The 17,672-nt window shown below is 37.0% G+C and overlaps 1 protein-coding gene across 2 annotated transcripts in view; it reads right to left on the reverse strand.

Moving 5' to 3' along the window:
* Positions 1-479: 479 nt before the first annotated feature.
* DAPK1 (death associated protein kinase 1) overlaps positions 480-17,672 on the reverse strand; it is a 91,613-nt gene continuing 74,420 nt past the window's right edge. For both annotated transcript variants that reach the window (XM_085313077.1, XM_085313085.1), the window contains 8 exons: positions 15,050-15,127; positions 13,147-13,369; positions 10,609-10,797; positions 8,606-8,803; positions 6,202-6,340; positions 4,745-4,865; positions 3,519-3,707; positions 480-2,905 (listed from right to left, as the gene is read on the reverse strand). In XM_085313077.1, coding sequence (XP_085169203.1) covers positions 1,673-2,905; positions 3,519-3,707; positions 4,745-4,865; positions 6,202-6,340; positions 8,606-8,803; positions 10,609-10,797; positions 13,147-13,369; positions 15,050-15,127 — 2,370 coding nt within the window. In that variant the 3' untranslated portion in view covers positions 480-1,672. The remainder of the gene's footprint in view (positions 2,906-3,518; positions 3,708-4,744; positions 4,866-6,201; positions 6,341-8,605; positions 8,804-10,608; positions 10,798-13,146; positions 13,370-15,049; positions 15,128-17,672) is intronic.

Consider the following 17,672-nt stretch of genomic DNA (forward strand, 5'->3'; position numbering starts at 1 on the left):
GAGAGGCAAATACATAYAGCTGTCAATGAATGAAGATGAGAGTTTAAAAAAGTAGCAGCAATACAGACTCTTACGTGATGAGAAGATTCTTGAACCACTACTACAGCATAGGATGTAATGCAGTGGTCATCCTACTTACAACACAGAGAAAGTTCAGAAGATTCCTGATGACAGGCCAACACCTGCTGTTTTGGATTTCAGTGTATAAGAACAAAGGAAAACGTATCTAGTAAACCTCTTTGGCTTGCCAACTGTCAACAGCAATGCAAACCTACTTTACAGCAGAGGAGTCACCTAATAAAAATATAAATAAATATTTTATCACAAGATCCTCCAGTGCTGAGAAATCCCACCTCAGTGGGACAGAAGGCTCCCAAAACACCAAGTCTACCATTGCCTCTGCAAAACTGCAGCTGTAAGGAAGAGAGAAGTTTTGGTCCCTTTCAGCTACAGAATATGAATGAAAAGGATGCAACAATCCAACAGTTTATTTGTAAAAAAATTCTTTAAAATTTTACTACATTGTAAAGATTAAGGAAAAAATAGTATTAATTATATATATATATATATATATATACACACATACGATATATATATATATACACACAAACACACATCGCACCATTAAAATTACATGCTTTTTCAGAACACAGAATTGGTCATTTTCCCTCATACCAATTTTAAAGTTCAGTGCAAGAAATCTTGCTTCCTTTTTCTTCCCCTTCCCCAAGTCTCCAAAGTTTTCAAGTACAGGAAATAAGCTAATAGTAGAAAACCATTTGTTACACACAAGGGACAACTGACAGCTATACAATATTGTTCTGCAGTATCCAACACATTGTGTGCGTAGTTTTGAATTCTACAATGATATGAACTTTTACCTGAGGCATATGGGAACAATGCAGTATGAGGATTGGCACATTTAAAAGATTTTCACATTACAAACTGACTAAAATCGAAGTTGATTAGATATTGCACATCTGTACCCACCGCATTGGTACAAGAATGCTCTGCATAATGAGTCACCACCAATGTCTTAGAACTGCAAGAAAAAACAAAGATAAGCACCACTTGCAATATGCATGCAGACAATCTAAGTGGAACAGAGGTAGCATCTTCTCATAACTTCAACAGGGTCATTCAATTCAACTTCATCCTCCCTTCTGCAAAAGGCACTCACTTTTTCAGCTATGAACAGCATGATGTTAAATTCAGGCAGCCTGACCACAAAGGTAACTGGATTTCTCTTTAGAAATATTAAAAAACAGTAAGCAGAGAACATGATGAAAAGAAAAAAAACAGAGTAGAAACATACATTTCAGGTAATATGTACTATTTCTCTCCCTCTTCTTCCTTTTTGGAGGAGAATTGAATTTGTTTATAAAATAGTTGTAGTACATCATCCAAATTCAGACTTTCCAGTTAAAATGGCAGTAGTAAGCAGCACATTGTTCAATTTTGAAATACCAGAAGTACACCAGCCTTTTTAATAGCTAAAGAACAACAATTCATAGTTAAAAGTAGAAAGATTACACATAAAAAGGTGGTGCTGAAGAAAGATAAAGACCTTTTGATGTAAAACATCATAAATGAAAACTTACAGAACCTCTTATACTCTATCTTCTATCCTTTCTGCAGTTTGAAAAGATATTGTCTGTGCAAACACCTGCTCTTACCGTGAAACTACGGAGCTAATTGAATTATAAGATGTGCCACTGTTGCAACTTGAAGCATAAGCCTCCTGACCATTAGCATCTAAATTTATTTTGAATACAGGAGATGCCTTCAGTAAAAAGTCTGCTGCATCTCTGCGACCTAATTCCCTCAGTTTAGACATCAGGATACCTACAGTGCTCTCAGRAGCCTTACTCCACTCCTGCAGAAGGGCATGAACTGGGCTCGAGATAAAGTCATTTTGTGTTCCATTATTTGTATTGTATTTTGCAACAAGATCAGGGAGGCCTAGGTTCATGGCCAGAAGGCACCAATCTTTTCCCATGGGATCAGGTGGATCCAAAAGTCGACTTAGTTTTCTCCTGGTAAGTAGATTCAGATCTGAAATGTGAATATCCATTCCTAGGCTTCCCTGGGAGTAGACGTCAAGACATCCAAAACACAGTATACTACTAAAGCTTTCTTTATATCCCCCCATGGTGTTAGTTAATGATGTCTCCTTTTGACTTTGTGCACGGAAGAAGTCTCTAGGCTGGTAGACCATTACTGGTTCATGATGTTCCCTCAGCTGCTGAGGACTAAGGTAGTATTTCACGGTCAGAAGGCCTGGTAAGGTTGTGGCCATTAAGTTATCAATGGTGCTGCACACAGAATCCAGAAGTAAACAGCACTTGATCTTCTCTGTTTCCAGTCCTCTAACTTGAACTTCTATACCCTGACCATGGTTGACCAGCAACACTAAAAGCTCAGCTCCACGATTCATAATCTTTGATCCATTTACCCACAGACGTATATCAGCATCTCCCTCTGTGCTTTGCTGATGAACCCACCTGCACAGATTCACTTGAACTTTATGAAAAATTCCACAAGGAAATGGGGTAAGGTGTTCCACAGGAACGATTCTAACACCACCATAAATCAGCACCTCATCCTCCTCATCTGTCCAAGATCTGTGCAGATTATCAGTCTTGATGAGAGCAGGAATATCTACCATTGCTCCACTGCTGAGATCTCTTGCACAAATATCCATGGCATCCAAGATCTGTATCAGTTCTTCCACATCACTATCTGTCACCAGACGCTGGATGTCCTCTATAGTGTATCGACCTCTATAGTGATGTAGGGCTTTTGGGTTCTCCACTGACAGGATTTTTCCAAGGACATTTGAACAGAGCCAGCGAGGATCCAGAAGCACAACATCTTGGACAGTTTCACTCTGCATAATGTTGATCTGTCCAAAAAAAATGAAGTTATCTATCTTGTGAAGTAGAAGAGGATTTACTCTTTCATAACCTATTAACTAAATCATTTAATCAACACCGCTGACAAGAATAACAAACAGGGTATTTTGATTTCTTGTAGATATTCAGAACAAAGTAGATTCGGTTCTTGATTTCCATTAAGAACAAAACCATTAGAACGTAACAGCAGTAAAGCCTAGCTGCAGCTTATTTATGCAAAGATGTTCTCCTATGACTGAATTTCTAATRGATGCACAGAAGTTCCTCATTTGCAGCAAACACTAGCTCATTTTAAGATCAAAATATACTTAATCCCTTTTAGATACTTTGTTATTACAATTATTACATTAAATAACATTTATTGCTACAATACTTRTAATAAATGTTAACTCTTCCTCTCTGAAAGAAATAATATTGAATGAACTAGGAGATACAAAAAAGCATTATTAACCAGTCTCCTCTTTGTATGGTATCTTCAAAGAAGMAGCAGAAACAAAAATAATTAATGAGATTTGCTGAAATTAATGAGAATTAAGCATTATTCTACCAAAGCAGTGCCTCGTTTGCTGATGAAGATATGCAATTTGAATAAAAATCACTTACTTCTCCTATGCTATGCAACTGCTGTGCAATATGCCGTAGATCATCTTCACTTGCTAGGGGATTAAGCTGCTCCTGTACATCGTATACAAACTGCTGCAAGGACATTAACTGATTGGGTCCATTCATTTTTCTCCATGAAGGGAGAGTGGAGATAATTTTTTCGCATAGATGAGTCATAGGTGGGCACATCTTACAAAAGTACAGAAAAAAAATCTATTTGTAACATTTGTAATTGTACTGTACTTCTACCAGTCGATTCTTCTGGAAGTCACTGACGCCTCATCCYACAGTTTCAAGCCACTGCCCCCATTTTGCATGCAAGAAACCTCCCAAAATTTTGTCCTGCTGATAATTGCTACAAGTAAGTTTTGTTAAGGCAGAAAAACTAAAACGTACTAAACTGAAAGACCACTGTGAGCATAAAAACAGRCTGTATTTCACTTAAAACTAAACAATTCCCTCAACCTTACAAATGAACTTTGTACTTTCCTTTTAATTCATTATTTTTTTAAAACCTCTCAGAAGTAGCTGCAGAACCTCTGGTTGGTGTGTCATACAACTAAGCAGAGAAATTCAAATTGATTTCCCAGAAGCTACATACTAACTTGAGTCAGTCATCCCYGGTATGGAAGTCTCTTGGGATTCATGGTGATGACATTAAACCATGGGTAGTTTAGCTTCACTTAGCTAAAGACTACTAGCATGTATTTTTGAGTAAAGGTGTCAAGTAAAAAGACAACATACATATATGTCAAGAATTCTTTGTCAAGAATTACCTTTCTGATGATTGAGGAAACTGTTCCACCCTATTTTTCCTTTCTTCTTCTTCTTCTTTTTTTTTTTTTTAATGAAAAGCTTATCTGCATTAAATGCATTTTGTTYCTCTCTAATACTATTCTGACAATTAAGGGAAAAAAATTCCAAGTCTTCATGCTAGAATCCAACCAGTGTCAATTCAGAATAGGAAACTAGATCTTTAAACTGAAACCCTCCATTATTTCTCAAGAGATTATCATTTTGGTGAACTATACAAAAGACCTACAATTCTGAAAAATGCTGACTGAATCCTTGGAGTCAGCCATTTGTCCATCATACTGTCTCCTACATATGCTCCTAGAAAATTCAAACAGAACGCTTTCTTTAAGTTTTGCAATGTATATACTAAATCTACAGTAACTTCTTACCCAAGATTTACATGTTTTGGCTGGCATCAAGACACTACTTACAGAAATTATCTGGCTTCTTATTTCTTGCAAGTGATTTCGGAGAAGCTTCATATCTTTAGACCCAGATGCACCAGCATCCAAGACAAATAACTTCTCTGATATTTGCAGATCATTTCCAAATCTAAAAGAGAATAAGACAGTACTTACTAATTTTTATTCCCAAATTCAGTTTTACTTCTTAATCCTGCTGCATGTCACATAAGCCTTCAATTATGTAAGTTATTTTTCTTCAAGGAATGTTGAAAAAGTTTCATGAAATTATTAAGTATTAATTATGCACAGATATTTTATAAGCAAAGTAGTATACAGGCACTATTATTTTCTTGAAAATAAACACAGATGTTGAGAGGTAATTATCGTCTTTCTAAACACTAGGAAGATGGGTGAAGATGCATAAGAAAATTACAATTAAACATAACATAAAAATTACAATTAAACATAACATAAATCTCATAACATACACTTCATTAGAGAAGGGACTATAGGAATCTATTTTTCTAAAAGATCTTGGTATTTGCTCTTTTGTTTCTTCTTACTTTAAAAAGCTCAGTTTTGACCACACTGACACCAGCTCTGTCTTTGACTCTCCCCTTYGACTTTTCAAACACACATACTTGTTTTCCTAGTTCTGTTGTGATTTACATTTAACAAGATTTGAACACCAAGGATTATACTGAGATATTTTCTGTTGTTTAATTTCAGTGAGAGGGATATGGCCCCATCACTGCTTTGCTGGAATTTCTATAGACCTACATCTACTTCCTGTATATTCCAGTGGGGAGTATACCTCAAAGGTATGGATAGTTCCTTGTACCAAGTTGTACCGATTTAAGTCCTCATTGTGAATATGAAGTATTGTTACTAGAAATAATAGGATTAGCTTACGAAAATTCATGCCTTCAATCTGCAATTAGTGTGCCCTCTAACTATTTGCTCAGGAAGGTTAGAAGTCTTCCAAACTTCTAGATATCTGTTCACTGGCTCTCATCTGTGTAACTCAATAATGTCAACACTTACTCAACTTTTCAGAAACTGCATATAAAATACCTCCAAGCCTTCTATAGTTTGCCTCCTATCCATCCTAAATCCATTTAGAGCAAAGTGTGACTCTTCTGTAAAGCTTGCTCTTTTGTGCCTGGCAGCTGTGGCTCAAAATCACCTGCTTTTCTGAGACAGAGGGAAAACCTAAGCACTAACATGTTAGCCAGATGGTTGATAACTGGCCTTTCAATGCATCTGGGTGTTGACAGGGTAAGATTTCCTGAGTCTCACTGTTTTTAGGCATCATTTGCTCACTTTTAATTCCCTTATGTCAGCTCGTTCAAAGCAGGTCACTCCCTGTAGTACTGGTAAATACTTTATTTTCTGTACAAAATAAGCTTCCCGATTTTCAGTAAAGGAAAGCCTCAGAGGCAAGGTATGGCATTTCCAGTTACGTAAGTATGTTCCTCTCTTACCTGTTCCTGATTTCTTTCAGGAATGACAAGTCTTTGTCATATCCAAATTCTCCTCCAACATGCCGAGGAAGATTCACTATGTCAGCATGTGTGGCAACCAAAACAACACGCAGTGGAGTTTTCAGCTTTCCAGCAAATGCTAGATGAAAAATMAGAGCACTCCCTTATTATGAGACAGGCCTATGAAGATGGCTCTTATTGAGCCAGGAAAGTACCAAAGCATTTCATGTTCTTGGTATACAAATCACTTCTGCAGTGGATTCATCAACTTTAAGCACAACCCTATATATTTCTACATAAGTGAAAGACTCTTTTTTGGCTGTTACATTATCTATTACTGTCTGTATTATGTCCACTTCGAAAAGCTGACCTCTATGAATAACATCAGAATTGCTGCTATTATATGACTTTATTTCAACACGATAAAGCATTAACTAATAACATTAATGATATATCTATTAACTACACATTGTAACAGTGTGAAAAAATTGTATTAATAACAGCTTCTTGAAAGGGCTTCTCATAATTTTCGGTTGATCTTTAGTATTACAGGTGTAACTTAGGGGATTTTAAATAGAACACAAGAAATCAACAACATTCATATGTTGGTATGAATGCTTGTTCACAGTACTTACACAAACAATGAACTCTCACTTAGGTGAGAGTAAGTAGGAAAGCCTGGRAGATACCATGAAAAAGAATGAGAAAAAGAAAGACACAAACGGTATGTGAATGAAGGGATGGTATGGAACAGACAGTTACATAAAACTTTCTTTCAAGCTGATCTTCCAGAAGAGACAATATTAGATACATTTTTTAAAAAGACACCATATCCAATCCTGCTGTTCTGTCTGACAGAACTTTTCATGGKAAAAATATGCTCACATCAGTGTTGACTTTTCATCAAAAGCTACAGAACTTGATTCATACATAAATAAACCACATTTCCCAAACCTTTGCATAGCATTTCAAGGCAAGTATTCTACCATTGCTAATCTTTTTTTTTTTAAGATCTCTTTAAACCGAAGTACTTAGAGGAAATAACTGGGAAATACCAAAAGCTTAAGTTTTCTGCTAATATCAATTATTACCTATTTCTCAAGAAATCTGTATTAAGAATGCATGAAAATCCAAATTAATCTGACCAATATAAACATTGATTTAAGTGAAGTATCTGAACTATGCTCATCATTAGATCATCAAGAACAAATAATTAAGCCAAATACTGATTCAGCTAAATTAAGAACTAAGCTTCCTTCCTGGATTAGGGAAACCTGAAAATTTTTCAGCAATTGCAAATYAAGTGCATTTTCAGCTTTAAAATTATTCTGCAAATTTCTGACCTTTTAATTCCACAAGTGCTTGCAAACCAGTCAGTTCTAAACACTCATACTATTAACTCTGTGTTTTTATCCAAAACAGGAAAAGACAGATATATATACACCCAAATTGAAAACTGAAGGCCTGCCCTTTGGCTCATGAATGTCACGCRTCAGTCTGAGATAACACATACAGAATTAATTACACCAACAAAAAGAACAACACTCTCTGCACTGTCTAGGTATTTTGACATGCTTGTTGGTGAGTCCTTAGCAGCTCTGTAAGTTTTCCACGAATGTCTAATTAGATCCACTTGACAGTCAAAACAAATGTTAGAACTTGCTTTTTTCTGTCAATCTGTCAGAGTTTGCTTATCAGCATTCAACTACAAACAACAAGTTACATACACTACAGTATATAGAATATTTGTTTATCTGATAAATAGCTTCCAGTTTGTTAGAAGCCTGAGTGATCTCACTAATACCTGTGCAAAGTCCTCACAGATACCATGGGAAGATTACTAGAAATAWTAGTTTCTAATGTGCCAAAGGTTAAAATAACATATTTGAAGTCCAAAGAGAACTCCAGCTAAATCGGTAAGAATGGCATGTAGTGAGAGGCAGTTCTGCTCTAAAGCATTGTTCAGTCCTTTCCATGTTGACAAACCTAACTGATGCTGGAAACACCTTAAATTAGGGTTAGATTTAAGTGGAATTTAAATTTAATTAATTTAAATTTAAAATGGTTCCAACATTCTGAAACACTTGGGAGTTTCTCGMACAAATTATCTGAAATAAAAATGTCACCTGTCATTTACAGCTGTAAATCCCATGCCACAAGAAGCTGTATTTGCATTTCATTATCCATTTTAGTTGGACTAACTAGTACATACAACTCTTCAGGCTTATATCACAGAGATAAACTTCCCCCTCAGAAAAAAATCTTGTGTACAGTTGATTCAAATAAAAGGCAACGATGACATATAACAAGACTCAACATGGAGGATTTGGAAAGTTGCAGAGAAACACCAGAAGCTTTATCTTCCCAGTCCTCTAATAGTTCATTAACAGACAGAACAGCATACCTATTGGTTCTTCAGCTGGGACTAATGATTTCAGGAAACTAAGCCAAAAGGTCACTTGGTTTAACTGGATTTCATAAGGCTCCTCGAGACTGAAAAGCACTATGTGAATTGTGGTGGGATCATTCGCAGCAAAATAATCGTAACAGCAGAAATACACAGGATTCCCAGAGAATTCCCAGACGCTGAAATCACCAACTCCTATWAAACAGACAAACAGATGAAAAGATCGTGCTTTCTCAGCAAGCATGGAGCACATTTCATCCAAGGAAAGACAAAAAAGAGTTAATTCAATTTAAATTTTCACAAAAATAGACCATATGCAGGTGAGAAAGTAATATTGCAAATGCAATCATGAACAAAGAGCAGGTTTTCGATAGTCTCAGAAATGGAAATGTTATGTCTTCGCAATCTGTTCCTCTTTCACATTCACTTCTCTAGGACATTCAGCTGGATGCCACAAGGAAGCACCTGTGTGTTAAACTCATGCTGCCTTACACATTAAATTGGCCTTCACCTTGCACAAAAGCAATAGATCTCAAATTCCTTTCAAATAAACAAGAATGACTACTCCCATTCTTTTCCTACTCCCACAAAATACCAGTTCAACATATATATATGTAYGTATTTTTCTAATATGCAACCACTAGCATTAAAAGTAGCTGAAGGACATTCTCAAAGAACTCATTTTGCTTTAAAAGAACAAGAACAAAGAACACCCACAAGCCCACACTATTCACATCACAAGTCAGGAATGAAGAATCATCATCCTAAGGATCCCAGCAGTATCATGCTTCTTTCTATCACCTCCTTTAGCTTCAGGTGAGAATAGTATTCGCAGCTCATTGAGAACTCCCCAGACCAAGAATCCGATTAGGCTGAAGTCAGACAAATTTGTACTATCTCTACTAAACAAATGCTGATTAAAATAACACCTCAAATATTCTAGGAGAAAAGAAAAAAAGCCAGAAACCTCAAATCTCTTGTTGTGGGTACAGCTATTCAGCATTCACCCATGTGCAGTTTCCTTCTGTATCACAATTGTACAGAGAAAGAAAACAAAATCTTTCTGACAATCTGTTATGCAACTCAGTTTCACTGCAGAATTTGATTTGATTTCATATCATTCTGAAAGATGATGCTACCCTGGACAAAGAACAAACTTTACTACATGCCAAACTCCCTAGCCACTAGGATGAATGTTTTGTCACAGTTTGTGCTTGTATACATGCTCTGCTCTCCAAAGTAAAAGCTTGATTACATCAGACTTAAAATTAACCTTAAAATTGCAACTGCTAAGGTATGCAAAACACTGTCCTTATTAAGACTTCATTGATAASAAGATTAATAAGGGTATTGTATGGTCTTTATATCCTAAAGCTTTACTAGCATCCAGGTTTACTTATGAGAAAGGATAACTACTGGGCCAAGAGAGAATACTACGTTACATGTTTTGCTTTGGAATACTAGTGAGGTTTTCAAACGATTTTGCTGACAGACCCCACTTACTGCTCATTAGTTCCATTTGCAAAGTGCTTAACTTCTTTTGGAAGAAAACTAAATCAGAAGTTCCAGTCCAGGTGCTTGCCAGATGTGCTCCAGGCCCCTTGTGGGGCAAGAATGATAGGTCGTTCAGACAGCTATGAACCACATGCACGGTGAGAACACTCGATCTCTGGGACTAGATTAAATCTGACAAACTCCTCAAGCTACACACAATGTAGAGGCTACTCTACAAGTAGGGCTACTGACCTACTTCTATTACGCCAGACRCCTCCTCTCCACTGTCCTGGTAATCTTCAGAGCGTTTATACGTGGTATTATAAAGATCTGACACAAGTGATTAGCATGTACACGACAGGTATAGAATTTCATGTAGATTTAATTTCTGCCATGTTGAATTCTCAGACACAGTCAGTATCGTTCATTACCAATTTTTTTAAAAGCAAGCAACATAACACTATGTCCTGCAGAATTAAGGCATGCCAGCCCAGTTCACAGCTTACCRTTTAAGTAGGCGTTCTGAATGTCAATGGCCTTGGTGGACTGGTCATCAGCAGAGAAGTGAGAGTGATGAGCTGGAGAAACAAAAGCTTCTAACATCCCTTTGGTCAGGCCTGGCTCAAACATCATACTACGACTTTTCACACTAACGTTCTCACAGCCAGGATAAAGATTTGAAATGCTTACTGAAACTGTGTCAGAGAAAGGAAAAAGAGATTACAAACTATGGAAAAATTACAACCATTATCACTTCAAAATAAGTATGCTAGGCATAAAATCTCATTAAAAAATGAACTGCTCTTCAAAGAAAGTAAAGAATTACTACGCTGTGAGCATATGCTACTACATCCTTATTCTAAGTATTGAAAAAGAAAATAGAATGATCCAATATAGCACTCATAACCTTTGGTAGATCTACTGCTGTGTTGGAAAGCATAGAAAAAATAGAATAATTCAGGAGTTCAAGTTCTTCTACATGAGAAAGATAAACTGATTTTTTAGCTAAGGATTGCAATTTCATAGCATAAATTATTTTTATTGGCACAAAAATGTTACGTATTTGTACAGCTGAATCCTATAAACAAGGATAAAAACATCACTAAAACTCATAATTGTATTGTAGTAACTATCTCCGGGGTAGCGAGTAAGGAAAAAGCAGACCCTTAACTGAAATTATTTTACTAATAAACAACTTGTTTAGATCACATTTAATCGAGATTCTGGAAGAATAAATTAGAAAGGAAAGTGTTTTTTATTTTTTTTTTTAATTAACTAACACCATCTAGTGGAGAAAGGAAAGATTTCATCCCTCCTCTGGATGTTGAATTCTGATACTYGTTTTCATATGAGTATTAGAGTTACTGTCTGTAGTACAACTATCCTTTTATATTTGACCCTCTTATATAATATTTCAATCTTTAGCCTGATTTATATTCACAATTGGTGAATTCCAGCACTGATCTTTACAGACTTTGAGCAACCATGTCACACTCATGACCAGGTATTCCCTGAGTTGTAATGATTTTTAAATGTCCATCCGATGAAGTCATTCCACCTACAATATTTATCCAAAAGGTCCAGATACKGAAATAAGCAAAAAATCAAAAATCCAAGCATAGGTTAAAACAAAGCCAGAGCTGTACAACTTCCAAGTTTTACATCTAGGCAAGCTGTTTCCACATGCACACTTCAAATGCACAGTTACTTCTAGTTACTTCAGATCTCCAGATCTGACAAATAAATATAACTGGCAATGTTGTTTGATTTTACAATGGCATGAGAATATTTCACCTACGTGCTTTGGTTTTGGTATCAACCAACACGAAAAACCTGTCTCCAGTCAAAACCTTACTGCACTACCTCCAGGACTGCTATTCCTTGAGCAATTTACCTTCCCCTAAATGATACAACTTTTATTGATTAATTTAATAATTCCGAAACCATGGATGGGAGCTTCCTATGATATCCGAACAGCARTAACTTAAGTTCTGTGCTGTCTTGTTATGTCACTTTGTGAGTACTTTGTAACTTCCTTATGACTCTCATGACTGGAAAAGAAGTAGACTTACTAACCTTGTTCTACCATTACCTAAAAATAATGATGAATGCTAAAACTGCAATTATTAGCAAAAGGGTTTTAAAGGAAAAAGCAACTGTGAACCTATCTAAAACTTACTAAGTGATATTAATTCAATACAGCAGTTTTCACTCGAGATCCTAAAATGCATGCATAGCAAGTACACTCTGCACAACATCTCTTGATGAATAACTTAACTGTTCTTTCTGGTGTCTTTTTACTACAACTGCATGTTTTTCCAAAAGCGATCACATGTTGATCTGTAAACCTAGCTACTTCCTCAGCATCCTGAGGCTCTTCCCACTTCACATAGGCCAGCTGTGGTGTTTCATGAGTAAGGTTCCTCTACTATTTTCACAAATGTATGTATGTTTAGTAAGGTTCTATTTCATCTTTAACTTGGAGGCAATTCTAGACACCTCTAACTTGGCAAATCCATTCCTGTACCTCCAGCTAAAAGCATTCCAAAGTATCAATGGCAGTGAAGTATCAATGGCAGTTCTGAATCTTTAGTTGTTACTTAAATAATATCACTGTATATATAAACATATAGTAATTGTATCAGTTTTGCACAGAACCTGTTTAGGCTTCTCAGTGAAAGAGGCAGACAAAACCACTGTAAAACATGATGATGAAATCTGGTCATGACACTGACACTTGCACTCAAGGATTTTCTGGTGAAAATAAATGCAAGTGCTCAAACCCCTTGTCCTCTACTAAGTTCACTTACGTACTGTATGAGTAAATAAAAGGTTTAACTGTTCTCACCCTCTTCACACCCATAGCTTCTCCTAGCTATTTAGGCACGAGCCATACAGAGAAATGAATAACTCCTCCTTTGCTACGATTTCTTGCACGTGTAGCTTGATCTTGCCTTTTACAGTAGAGGCAACAGCTCTTTGTTTAGAGCTATAGAGACTACAAGAAAAGTGTATTCCTGTTGAAATATGTTTCAAAGCCATACCTGAGGGTTTGGAAGACAAAGGAGATGGTGGGAATCTGGTTGAATTTGTGGAGGAAAGTCTAGGCCTACGCCTCCGAAAAAAGCTTCTCAGAAGGCCACACTTGAGAGACTCCACAAGGGTTGTCTTCCCAGAGCCAGAATGTCCAAAGAGCTTCAGTTTGATTCTGGGCTGTGGATTCTGTGTGTGTCGGAGCTGTTGAATAAAAAGTCCTCTGTGTGCATCCTAAAATTTAACATAAACAAGAAACTGTAACTTGTGGCAGAAAATTTCTATCTCCCAATAAACCAAAAATGTAGGGTTTAGATTAACGTTTTCTTGCCATTTAGTGTTCAGCTAGATTGGTTCCTCCATCTGCTTCATCATGCAAGTGCACAATTACAAACAGAAAGGCAGGGATATGTGCCAATACACAGCCAGACAGCTTCTCTCAAAAAACACTCATGAAACTACACTTTATGACTGGACCCTTGGTATCAGGCTATACATCAGCGACTGAGATCATCTTGACTCCTACTGGAGAGAGCCAAGGAGGAAAAATTAACCTTTTCCAGTGTCCTTTCTCCTTGCCCATGAGGCCCAGTAGCATCACCAGGATCTCCAGATTCCGTAAACTTACATTTACTATCTGCCAGTTTATATAACATACACGCAGTACTGAAGAATTCTGGAATGATAGCTACCATCGAAATCTTAAAACTGCTGTGTTCCTATCTTCTTTCCATTAACTTTGTCTGTATTTGCCATACTTGAGAGAATTCCCCCCACCCCAGCACATAAATTACTTTTTATTTTGACCTTTTTTCTTTTTCCAATGTACACAYTGCTCTTCATAGTTCATTATCTCTCCTTTTACCAAACACTTATTCCTTTCACCTTTTCTACCTAAAAAACCTTTCCACACACCATTTCATTTTTCTCCCCCTCCACCACAAGTATATACCCTCCACACTTGTTTCATAGAACCACAGAAGGATTGGAAGGCATCTTTGGAGACCATCATTTGATCTGAACTCCCTGCTCAAGCAGGACAATCTACAGCAGGTTGCCCAAGACAATGTCCAGTCGGATCTTGAATATCTCTAAATTCTACAACCTCTCTAGGCAGCCTCACAGTAAAGAAGTGTTTTCCTATGCTTAGATGGAGTTTCCTGTGTTTCAGTTCATCTCCTTGTTCCAGGCCTCAATTTATCTGCTTCCCTACTTGGTTCTTTGCAGACTTGATTGTTTGCCCTCTGCGTGGATCCACTGACTCCTCCACAGTGGCAAACTCATTCTCATAGGGCAGACCTTACTCAAGCCCACTCGCATCTCCCTCAGGAGAGCTTTCAGCTTCAAGATCACCCATGATCCCTTTTTATCTCAGCCTTGTAGTATCTGAAGAATATTCCTTCTTCTTGCCAAGAACAGAGTCTGGAAAGAACTAATTAAATCTGTCTGTTTCTCTTTGCCTAGCGGGAAGCAGTAAGATATAAATGCTCTGCTATTCCCCACACAATCTTAGCTTAAAATTCCACTCAACAAGGGGATGCAGTGCAGGAGAGCAAACTATTGTGTTGTGCTTCAAGATTTGCTTCAATAAAACAGGGAGATAGCAGAAATAAGTCCTCAGAAGCAAACAGCATTGCTAGATATTGTTAGAGACAGGATAAGATGAAACAGAAAAAACAGTAGAACAGTGTAAAGTAGCCATTTTTACTAATATGTACATAGAAGCTTTAACTGAAAGGTACACTTTTAATTAAAAATGAGAAAAATGATACCATTTCAGTAAGGATCTTTGCAACAGAGCTTTTTAGAATAGCTTTGATAAATATCTAATGTTCTTATTATTTCCCTACAGTCAAACCTTTCTTACTATCTTAAAAAAAATGTAGAATGCAATTAAATTCATGCATCTCCAACCTTTTTCAGTCTTGCAAGCAGACTAGCCACATGTTCATGCTGCTCTGCTCTAGCAAGATCTTCTGCTGTTTTCCCATCCTGTTAAAAAACAAATCATTAGTGGCAGTTCCTTCCTTTTGTCCATAATAAAAAAAAAAAAAACACATATAGTATTGCTCAGCTCTGCAGAGCAATAGCAGAATAATTGCAGACAATACAGACAATAGCAGAATAATTGCTGTCAGATGCAAATGGATGGAGAGAAGGTAAAACAAACCAACCAGCAAAAATTGCCCTCACTGGAACTCCTGTTTTGTTAAACTGTCCAAAAAAGTTAAGACAAAATGTAGAACATCAGTATTAGTTTGTGAATTGGCATTTTGTTGCCAAACCAGATACTTTGAATTCAGAGGCTTAGAGTGATGGCAGTATTTCCCCTCTGAATTCTTCTTTTTTTCTCACAATCAATTAGTGGATGACAGCCCTTTCTAGATAGTACATAACAATCAGATCTAAAAGTTTAAACATTTCACAAAGGGTTCATACACTAGCATATTCATTCACATGAAGAGGTGATTTCTCTTTACAAATGGATAAAGAATGACAATGGCAAAGTAGTCACTGGATCAATGTTTTCAAAAACATGAACAGTGTAAGACTTGTGGTTTAAATTGCCTTTAGCAAACTTAAAAGGAGAAGCAAAGCTGTCTTCAGCATTCTGCTCCTGACATTTAATTACCCGTGTTTCATATGTCAGCRGTTTAATATGAAAGTTGAAAGAAGAACCGCATGCTACTTTTATGACTACATTAATGCTATTATGTTGTTTCATACTTTGGTAATAGATAACTAATTTGAGAATACTTTGCTTCTTTTATCCTCTCCTAGGCAAGAGCTTTCCTGTGTTAAGAACAATTACTGATAAATTAAGACCTCTTTTTAAGCTTATATCTATGATTTTACTATAGTTTTTCATGTGAAATCTATACTGTCTTAAGCAGTTTGAGAATAATGAAATAAATGTCTTTTACAATAGAGTGTCCACCTACAGAAGCCCTTTTCTGTTTTCTATAAAAGTCACTATGTACTCCACAATTCCAGATAATTCAAACAGCTCAGGAATAGAGCATTAGCAAGAAACAGCAAAAAATATAGTTTATGATGTGAACTGATAAAATTTAAATCAACAGCTTGCCCTTAATTTCTTCCATATTTGAGTAACTGCAACTTTAGTAAAGAAATCTTTGAATGTATTTTAAAAAATAGTTTTCCTTAGAAAAAGATGTAAAAAAGAGAAGCATCTTGTCTTTTCAACTGACTCCATCCCTCCAAATTCTACTCAATTCTGAGTGCCTGTTGTACAAAGGGAAAAAAAAGTTCAGTGTTCGGGGGACTAGGCTGTCATCAGAAAAACTTCATGCTCCTGGTGTTTCCTGGGTTTCCAATCTTGGACACATCTAAGGGAATCTAAATMTTCAAATAAAGGGGAAATATTGATTCCATTCATGAGAATCCTTATGATGACCTGCATTAACCTCAGGTGTGGATTTTATCAAAATCCTCAAATCCTTGGTCTCATTATAAGTCTAAAGCAAGACTATCGTTTGGCCCTGCACGTTTCCAGAGCCTAGCATTTTAACATTGCAATAAATACTTTGAGAAAGCCTAGCAAACTATAGCATGAAGTACATATCCAATAATAAATTCTTACACCTCAAATCCCTTAGAATCAGAGCAAATCCCACACCTTTCATCGGGCACACTGGAATTGCAGTGACATGGACTGCATAACTTGACATCCTTTCTTGCTGTGCCCAGCTGCTCCATGAGGGCTGTTTTTAACCAAAGCCAGGCYTGAAGGCAAACAGCTGTACTGTGATATCAGATGTTTAGCCCAAGTATAGTTGTTTACACCCAACAGCAAGGAAATCATGATCTGGTGAGCATTCGGCCAAGAATGCAGATGAGAGTTATTAATCCAGAGCCTGACTAGTGAGCATGGTTATGGAGAGATATGGAGGCTTATGGATGTTCCTGAAACTGGAAAAATGTCAACAAGGATGGTTTAGTTTGGTATAAATCTAAGCAAATGGGAGCATGAGAGCACAGGGGAAGTCTACTTCATAACAGAGATGGCACTCTTGAATCCCAGAGYTCACTCCCCACTTTAAGGGTTTCTTGAGCTCAAGATCAGCTCTCTGATGCACCCTATCTGCTTAGTCTTGGTTCAAACAGTTGTGAAGGAAGACTTGAAAAAAACCCTCATCAAGAGCTTCCTCTCCACACCTTTCACTCAAAAGCTGCACTTAAGATGAGGCATTTGCCCTTAGTCCCTGCCCGAATGACACTGCAGTTATGCCTTTGTGTGGCCATGTGTACCATTGACCTATACCCTGACTTTCTGGSCTTGACCTCAAACCTGCCTTATCACTATGAACCACTCTGATGGTAACTAGACCCTTGACTGACCATCTTATTCTTACCTGACCCAATGCTGACCTAACTTCCTGACTTTGGACTTGCCTTATTGCTATGAGGAAGAGTGTCCTGCTGGACCTTGTCCTTACCAACAGAGAGGGACTGGTCGGAGATGTGAAGGTTGCGGGCAGCCTTGGCTGCAGCGACCATGAGATGGTGGAGTTCA

Source organism: Rhea americana, unplaced genomic scaffold, assembly GCF_003343005.1.
Source record: "Rhea americana isolate MKP2758 unplaced genomic scaffold, rheAme1 scaffold_11, whole genome shotgun sequence".
NCBI classification, from domain to species: Eukaryota; Metazoa; Chordata; class Aves; order Rheiformes; family Rheidae; genus Rhea; species Rhea americana.